The sequence below is a fragment of the Oncorhynchus masou genome, chromosome 32 (assembly GCF_036934945.1).
Source record: "Oncorhynchus masou masou isolate Uvic2021 chromosome 32, UVic_Omas_1.1, whole genome shotgun sequence".
Classification (NCBI taxonomy): Eukaryota; Metazoa; Chordata; class Actinopteri; order Salmoniformes; family Salmonidae; genus Oncorhynchus; species Oncorhynchus masou.
The window spans coordinates 92,488,975-92,511,565 of NC_088243.1; the positions used below are offsets into that span (position 1 = coordinate 92,488,975).

At 35.1% G+C, this 22,591-nt stretch overlaps 1 protein-coding gene across 2 annotated transcripts in view; it reads left to right on the plus strand.

Annotated features, from left to right (window-relative positions):
• The window catches only part of LOC135526801 (vascular endothelial growth factor receptor 3-like), a 397,127-nt gene that overhangs the window by 158,969 nt on the left and 215,567 nt on the right, over positions 1-22,591 (plus strand). For both annotated transcript variants that reach the window (XM_064955467.1, XM_064955466.1), the window contains exons 4-8: positions 2,203-2,339; positions 3,660-3,834; positions 7,502-7,641; positions 8,693-8,864; positions 9,086-9,203. In XM_064955467.1, the coding sequence (XP_064811539.1) occupies positions 2,203-2,339; positions 3,660-3,834; positions 7,502-7,641; positions 8,693-8,864; positions 9,086-9,203 (742 nt within the window). The remainder of the gene's footprint in view (positions 1-2,202; positions 2,340-3,659; positions 3,835-7,501; positions 7,642-8,692; positions 8,865-9,085; positions 9,204-22,591) is intronic.

Genomic DNA, 22,591 nt, shown 5'->3' on the forward strand with positions numbered 1-22,591 from the left:
TGGTCAGTGCATGATCAGAGTACATGTCCTGGTAATCCATCTGGCTCCACAGCCTTGTGTATGTTGACCTGTTTAAAGGTCTTACTCACATCGGCTACCGAGAGCGTGATCACACAGTCATCCGGAACAGCTGGTGCTCTCATGCATGCTTCGGTGTTGCTTGTACTCTTCAATTCCATCAGAAGAATCGCAGAACATATTCCAGTCTCTGTAATTCATGGCTTCTGGTTGGGGTACGTACTGTCACTATGGGGACGACGTCATCGATGCACTTATTGATGACTGATGTGTTGTACTCCTCAATGCCATCAGAAGAATCCCAGAACTTATTCCAGTCTTTGCAAAACACGTAGCATCTGCGTCATCTGGCGACTTCCGTATTGAGCATTCAGCACTGGTATTTCCCGCTTTAGTTTTTTGCTTGTAAGCAGGAATCTTTAAGGATAGAGTTATGGTCAGAATTGAGGGTGAGAGAGAGCTTTGTACACATCTCTGTATGTGGAGTAAAGGTAGTATAGACAGCTAGGAATAATATAGATGAGAACTCACTTGTTAAATTGTGTGTTCTACAACTCATCATGAGGTACTCTTGGGGTATTCCTGCCGTTCGGTCCTGCCGATAAATAGAAAAAACAGCTAAATGGTTTTAAAAACCATTTCCTTGTTCAGCTACGACTTCAAGAAAACATAAGATATTACAGTTTTTCAGGTCCTGTTGATAGGATAGTCTCGAACGGAGCTTGTTCAGTTTGTTCTCCAGTGATTTGGTGCCCAGGCAATAGAACAATGCGGTTAATTTACTCGCCGACGTACTTTCGTCAGTGTGCCCGCACGTCTTACACCATCTCTTCCTTTTCCGAGTCTTTGGGATTAGGGCCTGGTCCGGGGTGTGCAGAATGTCCTGTGCCCCTTACTGGTTGAAGTTGAAATCTTAATCAGGATGGAGGTTAGGGATTATTGCTGTTCTGATGTCCAGAAGCTTTTTTTGGTCATAGGAAATGGAGGAAACATTATATATATATAAAAAAAGTGAGATCAGCGGGAACCTGAAAATGTCTGTGAAGTCCCATGCAGTAACAATGATATACAGAGTGAAACATCAAGGTGATTTTCAACGCAACACATCAGAGATACAGTACGAGCACCTATCAGAACGATATCCTGAGGTGAAACCATCTTGCTGTTTTAATGAAGACAATCAGGATCCTGTGGTTTCTAACTGTTATTGGTTGAGCTGTTCTATTGCCTTGATAAGTAGTGCTAGCAAAGATTTTTTGTAACTAACCCAAGATAAACCACAGCCTGTCGTTTCCAACAGGAGCAAATTAATCATAGTGGACTGAACAAGCAAGGAGGTGGGAGGAGCCAAGCCCAAGCTAGCAAGATTTGTATTTGCATATTTACATTAGGGAACGCCTACTCTGTGAAGTGCGGGTGTGCAATAATTCAATTTTGCCTTTGCACTCCTTCGAAAACAACACAATTTTTAAAAACATAACCAAAGGCCAAAGTCTACAGAATGTTGTCCTCTCTGTAACAGATTCTAGTTTTGAGAACAGAAAACAGTATTGAGATCAAAAGTTTCATGGATGAGAAAATGAGCAGAATATCGGCAGAAATCCATCTCGCTCCATCTTCTCCCACTGCCGACCAATAGGCTTCCTCTCATCACCATATTTGGTAGTGAGAGGAAATGCCAACCGGATGCTTCACATTTTTACATCCGGGTGAAATATCGGGCTCATTGTTCTATCTGTGGCGCTAGGAGCAAATTACTAGATTGCAATATTAGATACTTTAGAATGGCACTCTGCAGGGGCCCTCGAGGCTGGTATATGGGTGATTTAGACACAGGGAGTTGGTGAGATGAGATGAGATTAGATTGGACTTTATTAATCCTTAAGGGTTGTGTGAAAATACTTTTGTTCCAGCCAAGCCGTAACACAAACGATCACGATCGACTGATTGTCTTCATTCTAGACGTGTATATTGAACATTATATTGTATATTATCTTTGTCGTTGTCCTCTGACTGCCTTGACTGTCCTGTCTCCATTCCTTCAGATTTGGAGCAGCCTCTCTCCTGGCCAACGGAGAATCAAACACCTTCCGAACTTATTGAACATATATTGAACATTGTATTGTATATTATCTTTGTCGTTGTCCTCTGACTGCCATGACTGTCCTGTCTCCATTCCTCCAGATTTGGAGCAGCCTTTCCTCAGGAGAAACAGAGGAAGCAACGGGGACCTGGAGACCATCTTCATATCAAGATCCTCCACTCACGTCACAGTACCTTGTCTAGTCACTGTGCCCGACCTCAACGTCACACTTTATCTGGTTGGTACCTTCACTACTCTGTTGTACTCTGCTATGTTCTACAGTACTATGCTGTACTCTACTCTACTCTACTCTATTCTACTCTAGTCTACTCTATTCAGCTCTATTCTACTCTACTCTACTCTACTCTATTCAGCTCTATTCTACTCTACTCTACTCTACTCTACTCTAGTCTGCTGCTCTACTCTACTCTACTCTACTCTACTCTACTCTACTCTACTCTAGTCTAGTCTAGTCTAGTCTACTCTACTCTACTCTACTCTAGTCTGCTGCTCTACTCTACTCTACTCTACTCTAGTCTACTCTACTCTACTCAACTCTACTCTAGTCTAGTCTTGTCTACTCTACTCTACTCTACTCTAGTCTGCTGCTCTACTCTACTCTACTCTACTCTACTCTACTCTACTCTAGTCTGCTGCTCTGCTCTACTCTACTCTACTCTACTGCTCTACTCTACTCTACTCTACTCTACTCTAGTCTGCTGCTCTACTCTACTCTACTCTACTCTACTCTACTCTACTCTACTCTACTCTACTCTACTCTAGTCTACTCTAGTCTGCTGCTCTACTCTACTCTAGTCTACTCTAGTCTGCTGCTCTACTCTACTCTACTCTGCTCTACTCTGCTCTACTCTATTCTACTCTGCTCTGCTCTATTCTATTCTACTCTACTCTACGTCTGCTGCTCTACTCTACTCTACTCTGCTACTCTACTCTACTCTACTCTAGTCTGCTGCTCTACTCTACTCTACTCTACTCTACTCTAGTCTACTCTAGTCTACTCTAGTCTGCTGCTCTACTCTACTCTAGTCTACTCTAGTCTGCTGCTCTACTCTACTCTACTCTACTCTGCTCTACTCTGCTCTACTCTACTCTGCTCTGCTCTATTCTATTCTACTCTACTCTACGTCTGCTGCTCTACTCTACTCTACTCTGCTACTCTACTCTACTCTACTCTAGTCTGCTGCTCTACTCTACTCTACTCTACTCTACTCTACTCTACTCTACTCTACTCTACTCTACTCTAGTCTGCTGTTCTACTCTACTCTACTCTACTCTATTCTACTCTAGTCTGTTCTGCTCTGCTCTATTCTATTATACTCTGTTCTCCTTCTCTACTCTCACTTTTTACCAATCTCCATCCATTCTCTTTATTTTCACAATAATCATCCTCTTTATCCATTAACCCACACATTCCTCTCTCCTCCCCTCATTCCCCTCTCTTCTCATTCATCTCTCCTCATCCCCCTCTCCTCTCATCCCTCTCTCCTCCCCTCATTCCCCTCTCCTCTCATCCCTCTCTCCTCTCCTCTCTCCCCAGTGGGAGACGATACCTATGCTCCTGGAGGATGAGGGGATGGTGTGGGACAGTAAAAGAGGCTGGTCCATCCCTAGACAAACCTTAGACTCCAGACCTTTCCTCATTGGGATTTACTGCGAAGCTACACGACAAGGGAGACACTACCGCTCTACCCTCTACCTGGTGCAGTCCACAGGTAACTATACACTACATAGTATACACTACCTAGTACACAGCCACCCTGCATGACAAATATAACCTCTCCACCCTCAGGTTACCAGAATTCACACTACTGACTACACTCTACCTAGTATACACTACTAGCACAACTAGAGCCCTGAATATCATGAAAGATAGCCATACTGCATATATCTCTATATCATTATAATTGGCCGTACTGCATGTCTCTATATCATTAGAGATGGCCGTACTGCATGTCTCTATATCATTAGAGATGGCCGTACTGCATGTCTCTATATCATTAGAGATGGCCATACTGCATGTCTCTATATCATTAGAGATGGCCGTACTGCATGTCTCTATATCATTAGAGATGGCCATACTGCATGTCTCTATATCATTAGAGATGGCCATACTGCATGTCTCTATATCATTAGAGATGGCCATACTGCATGTCTCTATATCATTAGAGATGGCCGTACTGCATGTCTCTATATCATTAGAGATGGCCATACTGCATGTCTCTATATCATTAGAGATGGCAATACTGCATGTCTCTATATCATTAGAGATGGCCATACTGCATGTCTCTATATCATTAGAGATGGCCATACTGCATGTCTCTATATCATTAGAGATGGCCATACTGCATGTCTCTATATCATTAGAGATGGCCATACTGCATGTCTCTATATCATTAGAGATGGCCATACTGCATATCTCTATATCATTAGAGATGGCCATACTGCATGTCTCTATATCATTAGAGATGGCCATACTGCATATCTCTATATCATTAGAGATAGCCGTACTGCATATCTCTATATCATTAGAGATGGCCATACTGCATATCTCTATATCATTATAGATGGCGTACTGCATGTCTCTATATCATTATAATTGGCCGTACTGCATATATCTCTATATCATTATAATTGGCCGTACTGCATGTCTCTATATCATTAGAAATGGCCATACTGCATGTCTCTATATCATTAGAGATGGCCGTACTGCATGTCTCTATATCATTAGAGATGGCCATACTGCATGTCTCTATATCATTATAGATGGCCATACTGCATGCCTCTATATCATTAGAGATGGCCGTACTGCATGTCTCTATATCATTAGAGATGGCCATACTGCATGTCTCTATATCATTATAGATGGCCGTACTGCATGTCTCTATATCATTAGAGATGGACGTACTGCATATATCTCTATATCATTAGAGATGGCCGTACTGCATGTCTCTATATCATTAGAGATGGCCATACTGCATGTCTCTATATCATTAGAGATGGCCATACTGCATGTCTCTATATCATTAGAGATGGCCATACTGCATATCTCTATATCATTAGAGATGGCCATACTGCATATCTATATATCATTAGAGATAGCCACACTGCATGTCTCTATATCGCTAGCTAGCTCCCACCCAGTACAGATACTGTGTCATCTTCATACAGATACGGTATCATCTTCATACAGACGCTAGCTAGCTCCCACTCAGTACAGATACGGTATCATCTTCATACAGATGCTAGCTAGCACCCACTCAGTACAGATACGGTATCATCTTCATACAGACGCTAGCTAGCTCCCACTCAGTACAGATAGAGTATCATCTTCATACAGATGCTAGCTAGCACCCACTCAGTACAGATACGGTATCATCTTCATACAGATGCTAGCTAGCACCCACTCAGTACAGATACGGTATCATCTTCATACAGATGCTAGCTAGCACCCACTCAGTACAGATACGGTATCATCTTCATACAGATGCTAGCTAGCTCCCACTCAGTACAGATAGAGTATCATCTTCATACAGATGCTAGCTAGCTCCCACCCAGTACAGATACAGTATAATCTTCACACAGATGCTAGCTAGCTCCCACCCAGTACAGATACTGTGTCATCTTCACACAGACGCTAGCTAGCTCCCACCCAGTACAGATACTGTGTCATCTTCATACAGATAGAGTATCATCTTCATACAGATAGAGTATCATCTTCACACAGACGCTAGCTAGCTCCCACTCAGTACAGATAGAGTATCATCTTCATACAGATGCTAGCTAGCTCCCACCCAGTACAGATAGAGTATCATCTTCACACAGACGCTAGCTAGCTCCCACCCAGTACAGATACTGTGTCATCTTCATACAGATAGAGTATCATCTTCATACAGATACGGTATCATCTTCATACAGACGCTAGCTAGCTCCCACTCAGTACAGATAGAGTATCATCTTCATACAGATGCTAGCTAGCTCCCACCCAGTACAGATACTGTGTCATCTTCACACAGACGCTAGCTAGCTCCCACCCAGTACAGATAGAGTATCATCTTCACACAGACGCTAGCTAGCTCCCACTCAGTACAGATACGGTATCATCTTCACACAGACGCTAGCTAGCACCCACTCAGTACAGATAGAGTATCATCTTCATACAGATGCTAGCTAGCTCCCACCCAGTACAGATAGAGTATCATCTTCACACAGACGCTAGCTAGCTCCCACTCAGTACAGATACGGTATCATCTTCACACAGACGCTAGCTAGCACCCACTCAGTACAGATAGAGTATCATCTTCATACAGATGCTAGCTAGCTCCCACTCAGTACAGATAGAGTATCATCTTCATACAGAGTTTTTAAGATTCCACATTTTTTTCCCAGTAAGAGCAGAGAGCCACAAATTGAGTTTCACAATTAGAGAGATGTTGGTCGAGCGCTGATACTCTTAAAGTTTTCCTAAAGACAGGTGAAAAGACTGGATTCATTCAGTTTGGTTTCCCCTATCAAGTCCTCACAGATTAGGTGACGACAGTTTGGTTTCCCCTATCAAGTCCTCACAGATTAGGTGACGACAGTTTGGTTTCCCCTATCAAATCCTCACAGATTAGGTGACTACAGTTTGGTTTCCCCTATCAAGTCCTCACAGATTAGGTGACGACAGTTTGGTTTCCCCTATCAAGTCCTCACAGATTAGGTGACGACAGTTTGAAAGGTGGACATTTAAACAGATTAGATCAGCCTCAAGTCGACAGAGCTAGCCCACTCCAGCCAAAGACAATGCCTGTGCCTTTAGATTTGTTCAAATGCTTAGTTCAACCACCGTTCCTTACTTTGTTGAATTAATCACTGATCTCTAATATCTGGATAGGTGTAAATCTATGCAACTTTCACTGACCCAATGTTGGTAGATAGGTCATTTTCTTCAAGTGATTACTTCAAGGAGGAGAGAGAAAGGAAAGATGTGAGTTAAAAGTAATGGAACGGTGCCAGAGGCCCAGGGACATGGTGTGGTCCAAAGAGACTCAACTTCTCTGGGCCAGCCAAAGAGACTCAACTTCTCTGGGCCAGCCAAAGAGACTCAACTTCTCTGGTCCAGCCAAAGAGACTCAACCTCTCTGGTCCAGCCAAAGAGACTCAACTTCTCTGGTCCAGCCAAAGAGATTCAACTTCTCTGGTCCAGCCAAAGAGACTCAACTTCTCTGGTCCAGCCAAAGAGACTCAACTTCTCTGGTCCAGCCAAAGAGACTCAACTTCTCTGGTCCAGCCAAAGAGACTCAACCTCTCTGGGCCAGCTCTGTTTGTCATACACCGCAATGGCACTGTGGTGGCGTCGCATTGACCTCTCTCACCCCCCCCCCCTCCCCCTCCCGACAGGAAGTCAGGTCTACGACTTCAAGCTCTATCCAGAGGACTCGGTGGAGCTGTTCGTGGAGGAAGCCCTGACGCTCAACTGTACCGCCACAGTGGAGTTTAACACCCTGGTCGAGTTCCAGTGGTCCTATCCTGGAAAACAGGTACGGTAGTAAACATTTTAAAAGGAGAAAGTAGTTTGCACACTTTACGTAGAACCAGGTAAATGATGAGGGGAAAACGCACATTTGAATGGAACAGAACCTATGTCAAGAGATCGGCATCGCTACAGATCGGATTAGGTTCCCTGAATTATATTCTATATTATATGGTCCTATTTTATGTAGCTTGGGGTAACCTGGGTTAATAGATGGAAATAGAAGGTCTTGTTTTACAGTTCTGTCTCTCTTATTTTTCTTTCTCTCTCTCTCTCTCTCCCACCTCTAGATGAACAGTACAGTGGGCATAGTGCACAAGCGTAATTCTCTCTCTCTTTCTCTCTTTCCCCCTCTCTCTCTCTATCTCTTTCCCCCTCTCTCTCTCCCTCTCTCCCACCTCTAGATGAACAGTACAGTGGGCATAGTGCACAAGCGTAATTCTCTCTCTCTTTCTCTCTTTCCCCCTCTCTCTCTCTCTCTCTCCCACCTCTAGATGAACAGTACAGTGGGCATAGTGCACAAGCGTAATTCTCTCTCTCTCTCTCTCTTTCCCTCTCTCTCTCTCTCTATCTCTTTCCCCCTCTCTCTCTCTCTATCTCTTTCCCCCTCTCTCTCTCCCTCTCTCCCACCTCTAGATGAACAGTACAGTGGGCATAGTGCACAAGCGTAATTCTCTCTCTCTTTCTCTCTTTCCCCCTCTCTCTCTCTATCTCTTTCCCCCTCTCTCTCTCTCTCTCTCCCACCTCTAGATGAACAGTACAGTGGGCATAGTGCACAAGCGTAATTCTCTCTCTCTCTATCTCTTTCCCCCTCTCTCTCTCCCTCTCTCCCACCTCTAGATGAACAGTACAGTGGGCATAGTGCACAAGCGTAATTCTCTCTCTCCCTCTCTCCCACCTCTAGATGAACAGTACAGTGGGCATAGTGCACAAGCGTAATTCTCTCTCTCTCTATCTCTTTCCCCCTCTCTCTCTCCCTCTCTCCCACCTCTAGATGAACAGTACAGTGGGCATAGTGCACAAGCGTAATTCTCTCTCTCCCTCTCTCCCACCTCTAGATGAACAGTACAGTGGGCATAGTGCACAAGCGTAATTCTCTCTCTCGGTTCACGGAGGCCGTCAGCATCCTGACCATCCAAAGTGTCAACGTCAGCGACACCGGCACTTACACCTGCTCTGCCATCACTGTGGAGAAAAGAATGGATCTGGCAACTCAAGTCATAGTGTATGGTAAGAACTATGTTTGAAACCCGGGCCATTTGTGCACCACAAGACTGCGATAGCCTGCTGAGCTAAAGCCTAGGTAATAAAAGACCTTTCCTAAATCTTCCTGTCTCTGGCAAGGTTTCTTATTATGCAAGTATGCTTCAACAAACCTCCTATGTTTGTTTGTTTGTTTGTTTGTTTGTTTGTTTGTGTTTGTGTGCGTGTGTGTGTGTCTCCTGTTGCAGAGAAACCATTCATCAGCCTCGACTACAGGAGCGGCCCGGTCGTCGAGGCAACATCAGGACAGAAGTCTTTTAAACTGTTAGTCAATGTGTCAGCATACCCCAGACCTGACATACAGTGGTAAGACCAGCTGGCATGGTTAACTATCTGCCATGGAACATTAACTATCTGCCATTCAACATTAACTATCTGCCATGGAACATTAACTATCTGATCTGGAACATTAACTCTCTGGAACATTAACTATCTGCCATGGAACATTAACTATATGGAACATTAACTATCTGGAACATTAACTATATGGAACATTAACTATCTGGAACATTAACTATCTGATATGGAACATTAACTATATGGAACATTAACTATCTGATATGGAACATTAACTATCTGATATGGAACATTAACTATCTGGAACATTAACTATCTGATATGGAACATTAACTAACTATCTGGAACATTAACTATATGGAACATTAACTATCTGGAACATTAACTATCTGATATGGAACATTAACTATCTGCCATGGAACATTAACTATCTGATCTGGAACATTAACTATCTGGAACATTAACTATCTGCCATGGAACATTAACTATATGGAACATTAACTATCTGGAACATTAACTATCTGCCATGGAACATTAACTATCTGATACGGAACATTAACTATCTGATATAGAACATTAACTATCTGGAACATTAACTATATGGAACATTAACTATCTGCCATGGAACATTAACTATCTGCCATGGAACATTAACTATCTGATATGGAACATTAACTATCTGATATGGAACATTAACTATATGATATGGAACATTAACTATCTGGAACATTAACTATCTGGAACATTAACTATCTGATGTGGAACATTAACTATATGGAACATTAACTATATGGAACATTAACTATCTGATATGGAACATTAACTATCTGGAACATTAACTATATGGAACATTAACTATCTGGAACATTAACTATCTGATGTGGAACATTAACTATCTGCCATGGAACATTAACTATCTGCCATGGAACATTAACTATCTGATATGAAACATTAACTATATGATATGGAACATTAACTATATGATATGGAACATTAACTATCTGATATGGAACATTAACTATATATGGAACATTAACTATATGGAACATTAACTATCTGATATGGAACATTAACTATCTGGAACATTAACTATCTGGAACATTAACTATCTGGAACATTAACTATCTGATGTGGAACATTAACTATCTGATATGGAACATTAACTATCTGATATGGAACATTAACTATATATGGACATTAACTATATGGAACATTAACTATCTGATATGGAAGATTAACTATCTGACATGGAACATTAACTATCTGATACGGAACATTAACTATCTGATATAGAACATTAACTATCTGGAACATTAACTATATGGAACATTAACTATCTGCCATGGAACATTAACTATCTGCCATGGAACATTAACTATCTGATATGGAACATTAACTATCTGATATGGAACATTAACTATTTGATATGGAACATTAACTATCTGGAACATTAACTATCTGGAACATTAACTATCTGATATGGAACATTAACTATCTGATATGGAACATTAACTATACGGAACATTAACTATATGGAACATTAACTATCTGATATGGAACATTAACTATCTGGAACATTAACTATATGGAACATTAACTATCTGATATGGAAAATTAACTATCTGGAACATTAACTATCTGGAACATTAACTATCTGATATGGAACATTAACTATATGAAACATTAACTATCTGATATGGAAAATTAACTATCTGGAACATTAACTATCTGGAACATTAACTATCTGGAACATTAACTATCTGATGTGGAACATTAACTATCTGATATGGAACATTAACTATCTGATATGGAACATTAACTATATATGGACATTAACTATATGGAACATTAACTATCTGATATGGAAGATTAACTATCTGACATGGAACATTAACTATATGAAACATTAACTATATGGAACATTAACTATCTGATATGGAACATTAACCATATGGAACATTAACTATATGGAACATTAACTATCTGCCATGGAACATTAACTATATGGAACATTAACTATATGGAACATTAACTATCTGGAACATTAACTATCTGGAACATTAACTATCTGGAACATTAACTATCTGCCATGGAACATTAACTATATGGAACATTAACTATCTGGAACATTAACTATCTGCCATGGAACATTAACTATCTGATACGGAACATTAACTATCTGATATAGAACATTAACTATCTGGAACATTAACTATATGGAACATTAACTATCTGCCATGGAACATTAACTATCTGCCATGGAACATTAACTATCTGATATGGAACATTAACTATCTGATATGGAACATTAACTATTTGATATGGAACATTAACTATCTGGAACATTAACTATCTGGAACATTAACTATCTGATATGGAACATTAACTATCTGATATGGAACATTAACTATACGGAACATTAACTATATGGAACATTAACTATCTGATATGGAACATTAACTATCTGATATGGAACATTAACTATCTGGAACATTAACTATCTGATGTGGAACATTAACTATCTGCCATGGAACATTAACTATCTGCCATGGAACATTAACTATCTGATATGGAACATTAACTATATGATATGGAACATTAACTATATGATATGGAACATTAACTATCTGATATGGAACATTAACTATCTGGAACATTAACTATCTGATATGGAACATTAACTATCTGATATGGAACATTAACTATACGGAACATTAACTATATGGAACATTAACTATCTGATATGGAACATTAACTATCTGATATGGAACATTAACTATCTGGAACATTAACTATATGGAACATTAACTATCTGGAACATTAACTATCTGATGTGGAACATTAACTATCTGCCATGGAACATTAACTATCTGCCATGGAACATTAACTATCTGATATGGAACATTAACTATATGATATGGAACATTAACTATATTATATGGAACATTAACTATCTGATATGGAACATTAACTATATATGGAACATTAACTATCTGATATGGAACATTAACTATCTGATATGGAACATTAACTATATGGAACATTAACTATCTGACATGGAACATTAACTATATGAAACATTAACTATATGGAACATTAACTATCTGATATGGAAAATTAACTATCTGGAACATTAACTATCTGGAACATTAACTATCTGACATGGAACATTAACTATATGGAACATTAACTATCTGATATGGAAAATTAACTATCTGGAACATTAACTATCTGGAACATTAACTATCTGGAACATTAACTATCTGATGTGGAACATTACCTATATGATATGGAACATTAACTATATGGAACATTAACTATCTGACATGGAACATTAACTATATGAAACATTAACTATATGGAACATTAACTATCTGATATGGAAAATTAACTATCTGGAACATTAACTATCTGAAACATTAACTATCTGATATGGAACATTAACTATCTGATTTGGAACATTAACTATATATGGACATTAACTATATGGAACATTAACTATCTGATATGGAAGATTAACTATCTGATATGGAACATTAACTATCTGGAACATTAACTATATGGAACATTAACTATCTGGAACATTAACTATCTGCCATGGAACATTAACTATCTGCCATGGAACATTAAGTATCTGATATGGAACATTAACTATCTGACATGGAACATTAACTATATGATATGGAACATTAACTATGTGATATGGAACATTAACTATCTGATATGGAACATTAACTATATATGGAACATTACCTATATGGAACATTAACTATCTGATATGGAACATTAACTATATGGAACATTAACTATCTGGAACATTAACTATATGATATGGAACATTAACTATGTGATATGGAACATTAACTATCTGATATGGAACATTAACTATATATGGAACATTAACTATATGGAACATTAACTATCTGATATGGAACATTAACTATATGGAACATTAACTATCTGCCATGGAACATTAACTATCTGCCATGGAACATTAACTATCTGATATGGAACATTAACTATCTGATATGGAACATTAACTATATGGAACATTAACTATCTGACATGGAACATTAACTATATGGAACATTAACTATCTGATATGGAAAATTAACTATCTGGAACATTAACTATCTGGAACATTAACTATCTGGAACATTTAACTATCTGATGTGGAACATTACCTATATGATATGGAACATTAACTATATATTTAACATTAACTATATGGAACATTAACTATCTGGAACATTAACTATCTGAAACATTAACTATCTGATATGGAACATTAACTATCTTATATTGAACATTAACTATATATGGACATTAACTATATGGAACATTAACTATCTGATATGGAACATTAACTATCTGGAACATTAACTATATGGAACATTAACTATCTGGAACATTAACTATCTGCCATGGAACATTAACTATCTGCCATGGAACATTAACTATCTGATATGGAACATTAACTATCTGATATGGAACATTAACTATATGATATGGAAAATTAACTATGTGATATAGAACATTAACTATCTGATATGGAACATTAACTATATATGGAACATTAACTATCTGATATGGAACATTAACTATATGGAACATTAACTATCTGGAACATTAACTATATGATATGGAACATTAACTATGTGATATGGAACATTAACTATCTGATATGGAACATTAACTATATATGGAACATTAACTATATGGAACATTAACTATCTGATATGGAACATTAACTATCTGCCATGGAACATTAACTATCTGCCATGGAACATTAACTATCTGATATGGAACATTAACTATATGGAACATTAACTATATGGAACATTAACTATCTGATATGGAACATTAACTATCTGATATGGAACATTAACTATCTGGAACATTAACTATATGGAACATTAACTATCTGGAACATTAACTATCTGATGTGGAACATTAACTATCTGCCATGGAACATTAACTATCTGCCATGGAACATTAACTATCTGATATGGAACATTAACTATATGATATGGAACATTAACTATATGATATGGAACATTAACTATCTGATATGGAACATTAACTATATATGGAACATTAACTATATGGAACATTAACTATCTGATATGGAACATTAACTATCTGGAACATTAACTATCTGGAACATTAACTATCTGGAACATTAACTATCTGATGTGGAACATTAACTATCTGATATGGAACATTAACTATCTGATATGGAACATTAACTATATATGGACATTAACTATATGGAACATTAACTATCTGATATGGAAGATTAACTATCTGACATGGAACATTAACTATCTGATACGGAACATTAACTATCTGATATAGAACATTAACTATCTGGAACATTAACTATATGGAACATTAACTATCTGCCATGGAACATTAACTATCTGCCATGGAACATTAACTATCTGATATGGAACATTAACTATCTGATATGGAACATTAACTATTTGATATGGAACATTAACTATCTGGAACATTAACTATCTGGAACATTAACTATCTGATATGGAACATTAACTATCTGATATGGAACATTAACTATACGGAACATTAACTATATGGAACATTAACTATCTGATATGGAACATTAACTATCTGATATGGAACATTAACTATCTGGAACATTAACTATATGGAACATTAACTATCTGATATGGAAAATTAACTATCTGGAACATTAACTATCTGGAACATTAACTATCTGATATGGAACATTAACTATATGAAACATTAACTATCTGATATGGAAAATTAACTATCTGGAACATTAACTATCTGGAACATTAACTATCTGGAACATTAACTATCTGATGTGGAACATTAACTATCTGATATGGAACATTAACTATCTGATATGGAACATTAACTATATATGGACATTAACTATATGGAACATTAACTATCTGATATGGAAGATTAACTATCTGACATGGAACATTAACTATATGAAACATTAACTATATGGAACATTAACTATCTGATATGGAACATTAACCATATGGAACATTAACTATATGGAACATTAACTATCTGCCATGGAACATTAACTATATGGAACATTAACTATATGGAACATTAACTATCTGGAACATTAACTATCTGGAACATTAACTATCTGGAACATTAACTATCTGCCATGGAACATTAACTATATGGAACATTAACTATCTGGAACATTAACTATCTGCCATGGAACATTAACTATCTGATACGGAACATTAACTATCTGATATAGAACATTAACTATCTGGAACATTAACTATATGGAACATTAACTATCTGCCATGGAACATTAACTATCTGCCATGGAACATTAACTATCTGATATGGAACATTAACTATCTGATATGGAACATTAACTATTTGATATGGAACATTAACTATCTGGAACATTAACTATCTGGAACATTAACTATCTGATATGGAACATTAACTATCTGATATGGAACATTAACTATACGGAACATTAACTATATGGAACATTAACTATCTGATATGGAACATTAACTATCTGATATGGAACATTAACTATCTGGAACATTAACTATCTGATGTGGAACATTAACTATCTGCCATGGAACATTAACTATCTGCCATGGAACATTAACTATCTGATATGGAACATTAACTATATGATATGGAACATTAACTATATGATATGGAACATTAACTATCTGATATGGAACATTAACTATCTGGAACATTAACTATCTGATATGGAACATTAACTATCTGATATGGAACATTAACTATACGGAACATTAACTATATGGAACATTAACTATCTGATATGGAACATTAACTATCTGATATGGAACATTAACTATCTGGAACATTAACTATATGGAACATTAACTATCTGGAACATTAACTATCTGATGTGGAACATTAACTATCTGCCATGGAACATTAACTATCTGCCATGGAACATTAACTATCTGATATGGAACATTAACTATATGATATGGAACATTAACTATATTATATGGAACATTAACTATCTGATATGGAACATTAACTATATATGGAACATTAACTATATGGAACATTAACTATCTGATATGGAACATTAACTATATGGAACATTAACTATCTGACATGGAACATTAACTATATGAAACATTAACTATATGGAACATTAACTATCTGATATGGAAAATTAACTATCTGGAACATTAACTATCTGGAACATTAACTATCTGACATGGAACATTAACTATATGGAACATTAACTATCTGATATGGAAAATTAACTATCTGGAACATTAACTATCTGGAACATTAACTATCTGGAACATTAACTATCTGATGTGGAACATTACCTATATGATATGGAACATTAACTATATGGAACATTAACTATCTGACATGGAACATTAACTATATGAAACATTAACTATATGGAACATTAACTATCTGATATGGAAAATTAACTATCTGGAACATTAACTATCTGAAACATTAACTATCTGATATGGAACATTAACTATCTGATTTGGAACATTAACTATATATGGACATTAACTATATGGAACATTAACTATCTGATATGGAAGATTAACTATCTGATATGGAACATTAACTATCTGGAACATTAACTATATGGAACATTAACTATCTGGAACATTAACTATCTGGAACATTAACTATCTGATATGGAACATTAACTATATGAAACATTAACTATCTGATATGGAAAATTAACTATCTGGAACATTAACTATCTGGAACATTAACTATCTGGAACATTAACTATCTGATGTGGAACATTAACTATCTGATATGGAACATTAACTATCTGATATGGAACATTAACTATATATGGACATTAACTATATGGAACATTAACTATCTGATATGGAAGATTAACTATCTGACATGGAACATTAACTATATGAAACATTAACTATGTGGAACATTAACTATCTGATATGGAACATTAACCATATGGAACATTAACTATATGGAACATTAACTATCTGCCATGGAACATTAACTATATGGAACATTAACTATATGGAACATTAACTATCTGGAACATTAACTATCTGGAACATTAACTATCTGGAACATTAACTATCTGCCATGGAACATTAACTATATGGAACATTAACTATCTGGAACATTAACTATCTGCCATGGAACATTAACTATCTGATACGGAACATTAACTATCTGATATAGAACATTAACTATCTGGAACATTAACTATATGGAACATTAACTATCTGCCATGGAACATTAACTATCTGCCATGGAACATTAACTATCTGATATGGAACATTAACTATCTGATATGGAACATTAACTATTTGATATGGAACATTAACTATCTGGAACATTAACTATCTGGAACATTAACTATCTGATATGGAACATTAACTATCTGATATGGAACATTAACTATACGGAACATTAACTATATGGAACATTAACTATCTGATATGGAACATTAACTATCTGATATGGAACATTAACTATCTGGAACATTAACTATCTGATGTGGAACATTAACTATCTGCCATGGAACATTAACTATCTGCCATGGAACATTAACTATCTGATATGGAACATTAACTATATGATATGGAACATTAACTATATGATATGGAACATTAACTATCTGATATGGAACATTAACTATCTGGAACATTAACTATCTGATATGGAACATTAACTATCTGATATGGAACATTAACTATACGGAACATTAACTATATGGAACATTAACTATCTGATATGGAACATTAACTATCTGATATGGAACATTAACTATCTGGAACATTAACTATATGGAACATTAACTATCTGGAACATTAACTATCTGATGTGGAACATTAACTATCTGCCATGGAACATTAACTATCTGCCATGGAACATTAACTATCTGATATGGAACATTAACTATATGATATGGAACATTAACTATATTATATGGAACATTAACTATCTGATATGGAACATTAACTATATATGGAACATTAACTATATGGAACATTAACTATCTGATATGGAACATTAACTATATGGAACATTAACTATCTGACATGGAACATTAACTATATGAAACATTAACTATATGGAACATTAACTATCTGATATGGAAAATTAACTATCTGGAACATTAACTATCTGGAACATTAACTATCTGACATGGAACATTAACTATATGGAACATTAACTATCTGATATGGAAAATTAACTATCTGGAACATTAACTATCTGGAACATTAACTATCTGGAACATTAACTATCTGATGTGGAACATTACCTATATGATATGGAACATTAACTATATGGAACATTAACTATCTGACATGGAACATTAACTATATGAAACATTAACTATATGGAACATTAACTATCTGATATGGAAAATTAACTATCTGGAACATTAACTATCTGAAACATTAACTATCTGATATGGAACATTAACTATCTGATTTGGAACATTAACTATATATGGACATTAACTATATGGAACATTAACTATCTGATATGGAAGATTAACTATCTGATATGGAACATTAACTATCTGGAACATTAACTATATGGAACATTAACTATCTGGAACATTAACTATCTGCCATGGAACATTAACTATCTGCCATGGAACATTAAGTATCTGATATGGAACATTAACTATCTGACATGGAACATTAACTATATGATATGGAACATTAACTATGTGATATGGAACATTAACTATCTGATATGGAACATTAACTATATATGGAACATTACCTATATGGAACATTAACTATCTGATATGGAACATTAACTATATGGAACATTAACTATCTGGAACATTGACTATATGATATGGAACATTAACTATGTGATATGGAACATTAACTATCTGATATGGAACATTAACTATATATGGAACATTAACTATATGGAACATTAACTATCTGATATGGAACATTAACTATATGGAACATTAACTATCTGCCATGGAACATTAACTATCTGCCATGGAACATTAACTATCTGATATGGAACATTAACTATCTGATATGGAACATTAACTATATGGAACATTAACTATCTGACATGGAACATTAACTATATGGAACATTAACTATCTGATATGGAAAATTAACTATCTGGAACATTAACTATCTGGAACATTAACTATCTGGAACATTTAACTATCTGATGTGGAACATTACCTATATGATATGGAACATTAACTATATATTTAACATTAACTATATGGAACATTAACTATCTGGAACATTAACTATCTGAAACATTAACTATCTGATATGGAACATTAACTATCTTATATGGAACATTAACTATATATGGACATTAACTATATGGAACATTAACTATCTGATATGGAACATTAACTATCTGGAACATTAACTATATGGAACATTAACTATCTGGAACATTAACTATCTGCCATGGAACATTAACTATCTGATATGGAACATTAACTATCTGATATTGAACATTAACTATATGATATGGAAAATTAACTATGTGATATAGAACATTAACTATCTGATATGGAACATTAACTATATATGGAACATTAACTATCTGATATGGAACATTAACTATATGGAACATTAACTATCTGGAACATTAACTATATGATATGGAACATTAACTATGTGATATGGAACATTAACTATCTGATATGGAACATTAACTATATATGGAACATTAACTATATGGAACATTAACTATCTGATATGGAACATTAACTATCTGCCATGGAACATTAACTATCTGCCATGGAACATTAACTATCTGATATGGAACATTAACTATCTGATATGGAACATTAACTATATGATATGGAACATTAACTATCTGGAACATTAACTATCTGGAACATTAACTATCTCATATGGAACATTAACTATATGGAACATTAACTATATGGAACATTAACTATCTGATATGGAACATTAACTATCTGCCATGGAACATTAACTATCTGATATGGAACATTAACTATATGATATGGAACATTAACTATATGATATGGAACATTAACTATCTGATATGGAACATTAACTATATATGGAACATTAACTATATGGAACATTAACTATCTGATATGGAACATTAACTATATGGAACATTAACTATCTGACATGGAACATTAACTATATGAAACATTAACTATCTGGAACATTAACTATCTGGAACATTAACTATCTGATGTGGAACATTACCTATATGATATGGAACATTAACTATATATGGAACATTAACTATATGGAACATTAACTATCTGGAACATTAACTATCTGAAACATTAACTATCTGATATGGAACATTAACTATCTGATATGGAACATTAACTATATATGGACATTAACTATCTGGAACATTTAACTATCTGATGTGGAACATTACCTATCTGATATGGAACATTAACTATATATGGACATTAACTATATGGAACATTAACTATCTGATATGGAAGATTAACTATCTGACATGGAACATTAACTATATGAAACATTAACTATATGGAACATTAACTATCTGATATGGAACATTAACCATATGGAACATTAACTATATGGAACATTAACTATCTGCCATGGAACATTAACTATATGGAACATTAACTATATGGAACATTAACTATCTGGAACATTAACTATCTGGAACATTAACTATCTGGAACATTAACTATCTGCCATGGAACATTAACTATATGGAACATTAACTATCTGGAACATTAACTATCTGCCATGGAACATTAACTATCTGATACGGAACATTAACTATCTGATATAGAACATTAACTATCTGGAACATTAACTATATGGAACATTAACTATCTGCCATGGAACATTAACTATCTGCCATGGAACATTAACTATCTGATATGGAACATTAACTATCTGATATGGAACATTAACTATTTGATATGGAACATTAACTATCTGGAACATTAACTATCTGGAACATTAACTATCTGATATGGAACATTAACTATCTGATATGGAACATTAACTATACGGAACATTAACTATATGGAACATTAACTATCTGATATGGAACATTAACTATCTGATATGGAACATTAACTATCTGGAACATTAACTATATGGAACATTAACTATCTGGAACATTAACTATCTGATGTGGAACATTAACTATCTGCCATGGAACATTAACTATCTGCCATGGAACATTAACTATCTGATATGGAACATTAACTATATGATATGGAACATTAACTATATGATATGGAACATTAACTATCTGATATGGAACATTAACTATATATGGAACATTAACTATATGGAACATTAACTATCTGATATGGAACATTAACTATATGGAACATTAACTATCTGACATGGAACATTAACTACATGAAACATTAACTATATGGAACATTAACTATCTGATATGGAAAATTAACTATCTGGAACATTAACTATCTGGAACATTAACTATCTGACATGGAACATTAACTATATGGAACATTAACTATCTGATATGGAAAATTAACTATCTGGAACATTAACTATCTGGAACATTAACTATCTGGAACATTAACTATCTGATGTGGAACATTACCTATATGATATGGAACATTAACTATATGGAACATTAACTATCTGACATGGAACATTAACTATATGAAACATTAACTATATGGAACATTAACTATCTGATATGGAAAATTAACTATCTGGAACATTAACTATCTGAAACATTAACTATCTGATATGGAACATTAACTATCTGATTTGGAACATTAACTATATATGGACATTAACTATATGGAACATTAACTATCTGATATGGAAGATTAACTATCTGATATGGAACATTAACTATCTGGAACATTAACTATATGGAACATTAACTATCTGGAACATTAACTATCTGCCATGGAACATTAACTATCTGCCATGGAACATTAAGTATCTGATATGGAACATTAACTATCTGACATGGAACATTAACTATATGATATGGAACATTAACTATATGATATGGAACATTAACTATCTGATATGGAACATTAACTATATATGGAACATTACCTATATGGAACATTAACTATCTGATATGGAACATTAACTATATGGAACATTAACTATCTGGAACATTAGCTATATGATATGGAACATTAACTATGTGATATGGAACATTAACTATCTGATATGGAACATTAACTATATATGGAACATTAACTATATGGAACATTAACTATCTGATATGGAACATTAACTATATGGAACATTAACTATCTGCCATGGAACATTAACTATCTGCCATGGAACATTAACTATCTGATATGGAACATTAACTATCTGATATGGAACATTAACTATATGATATGGAACATTAACTATCTGGAACAT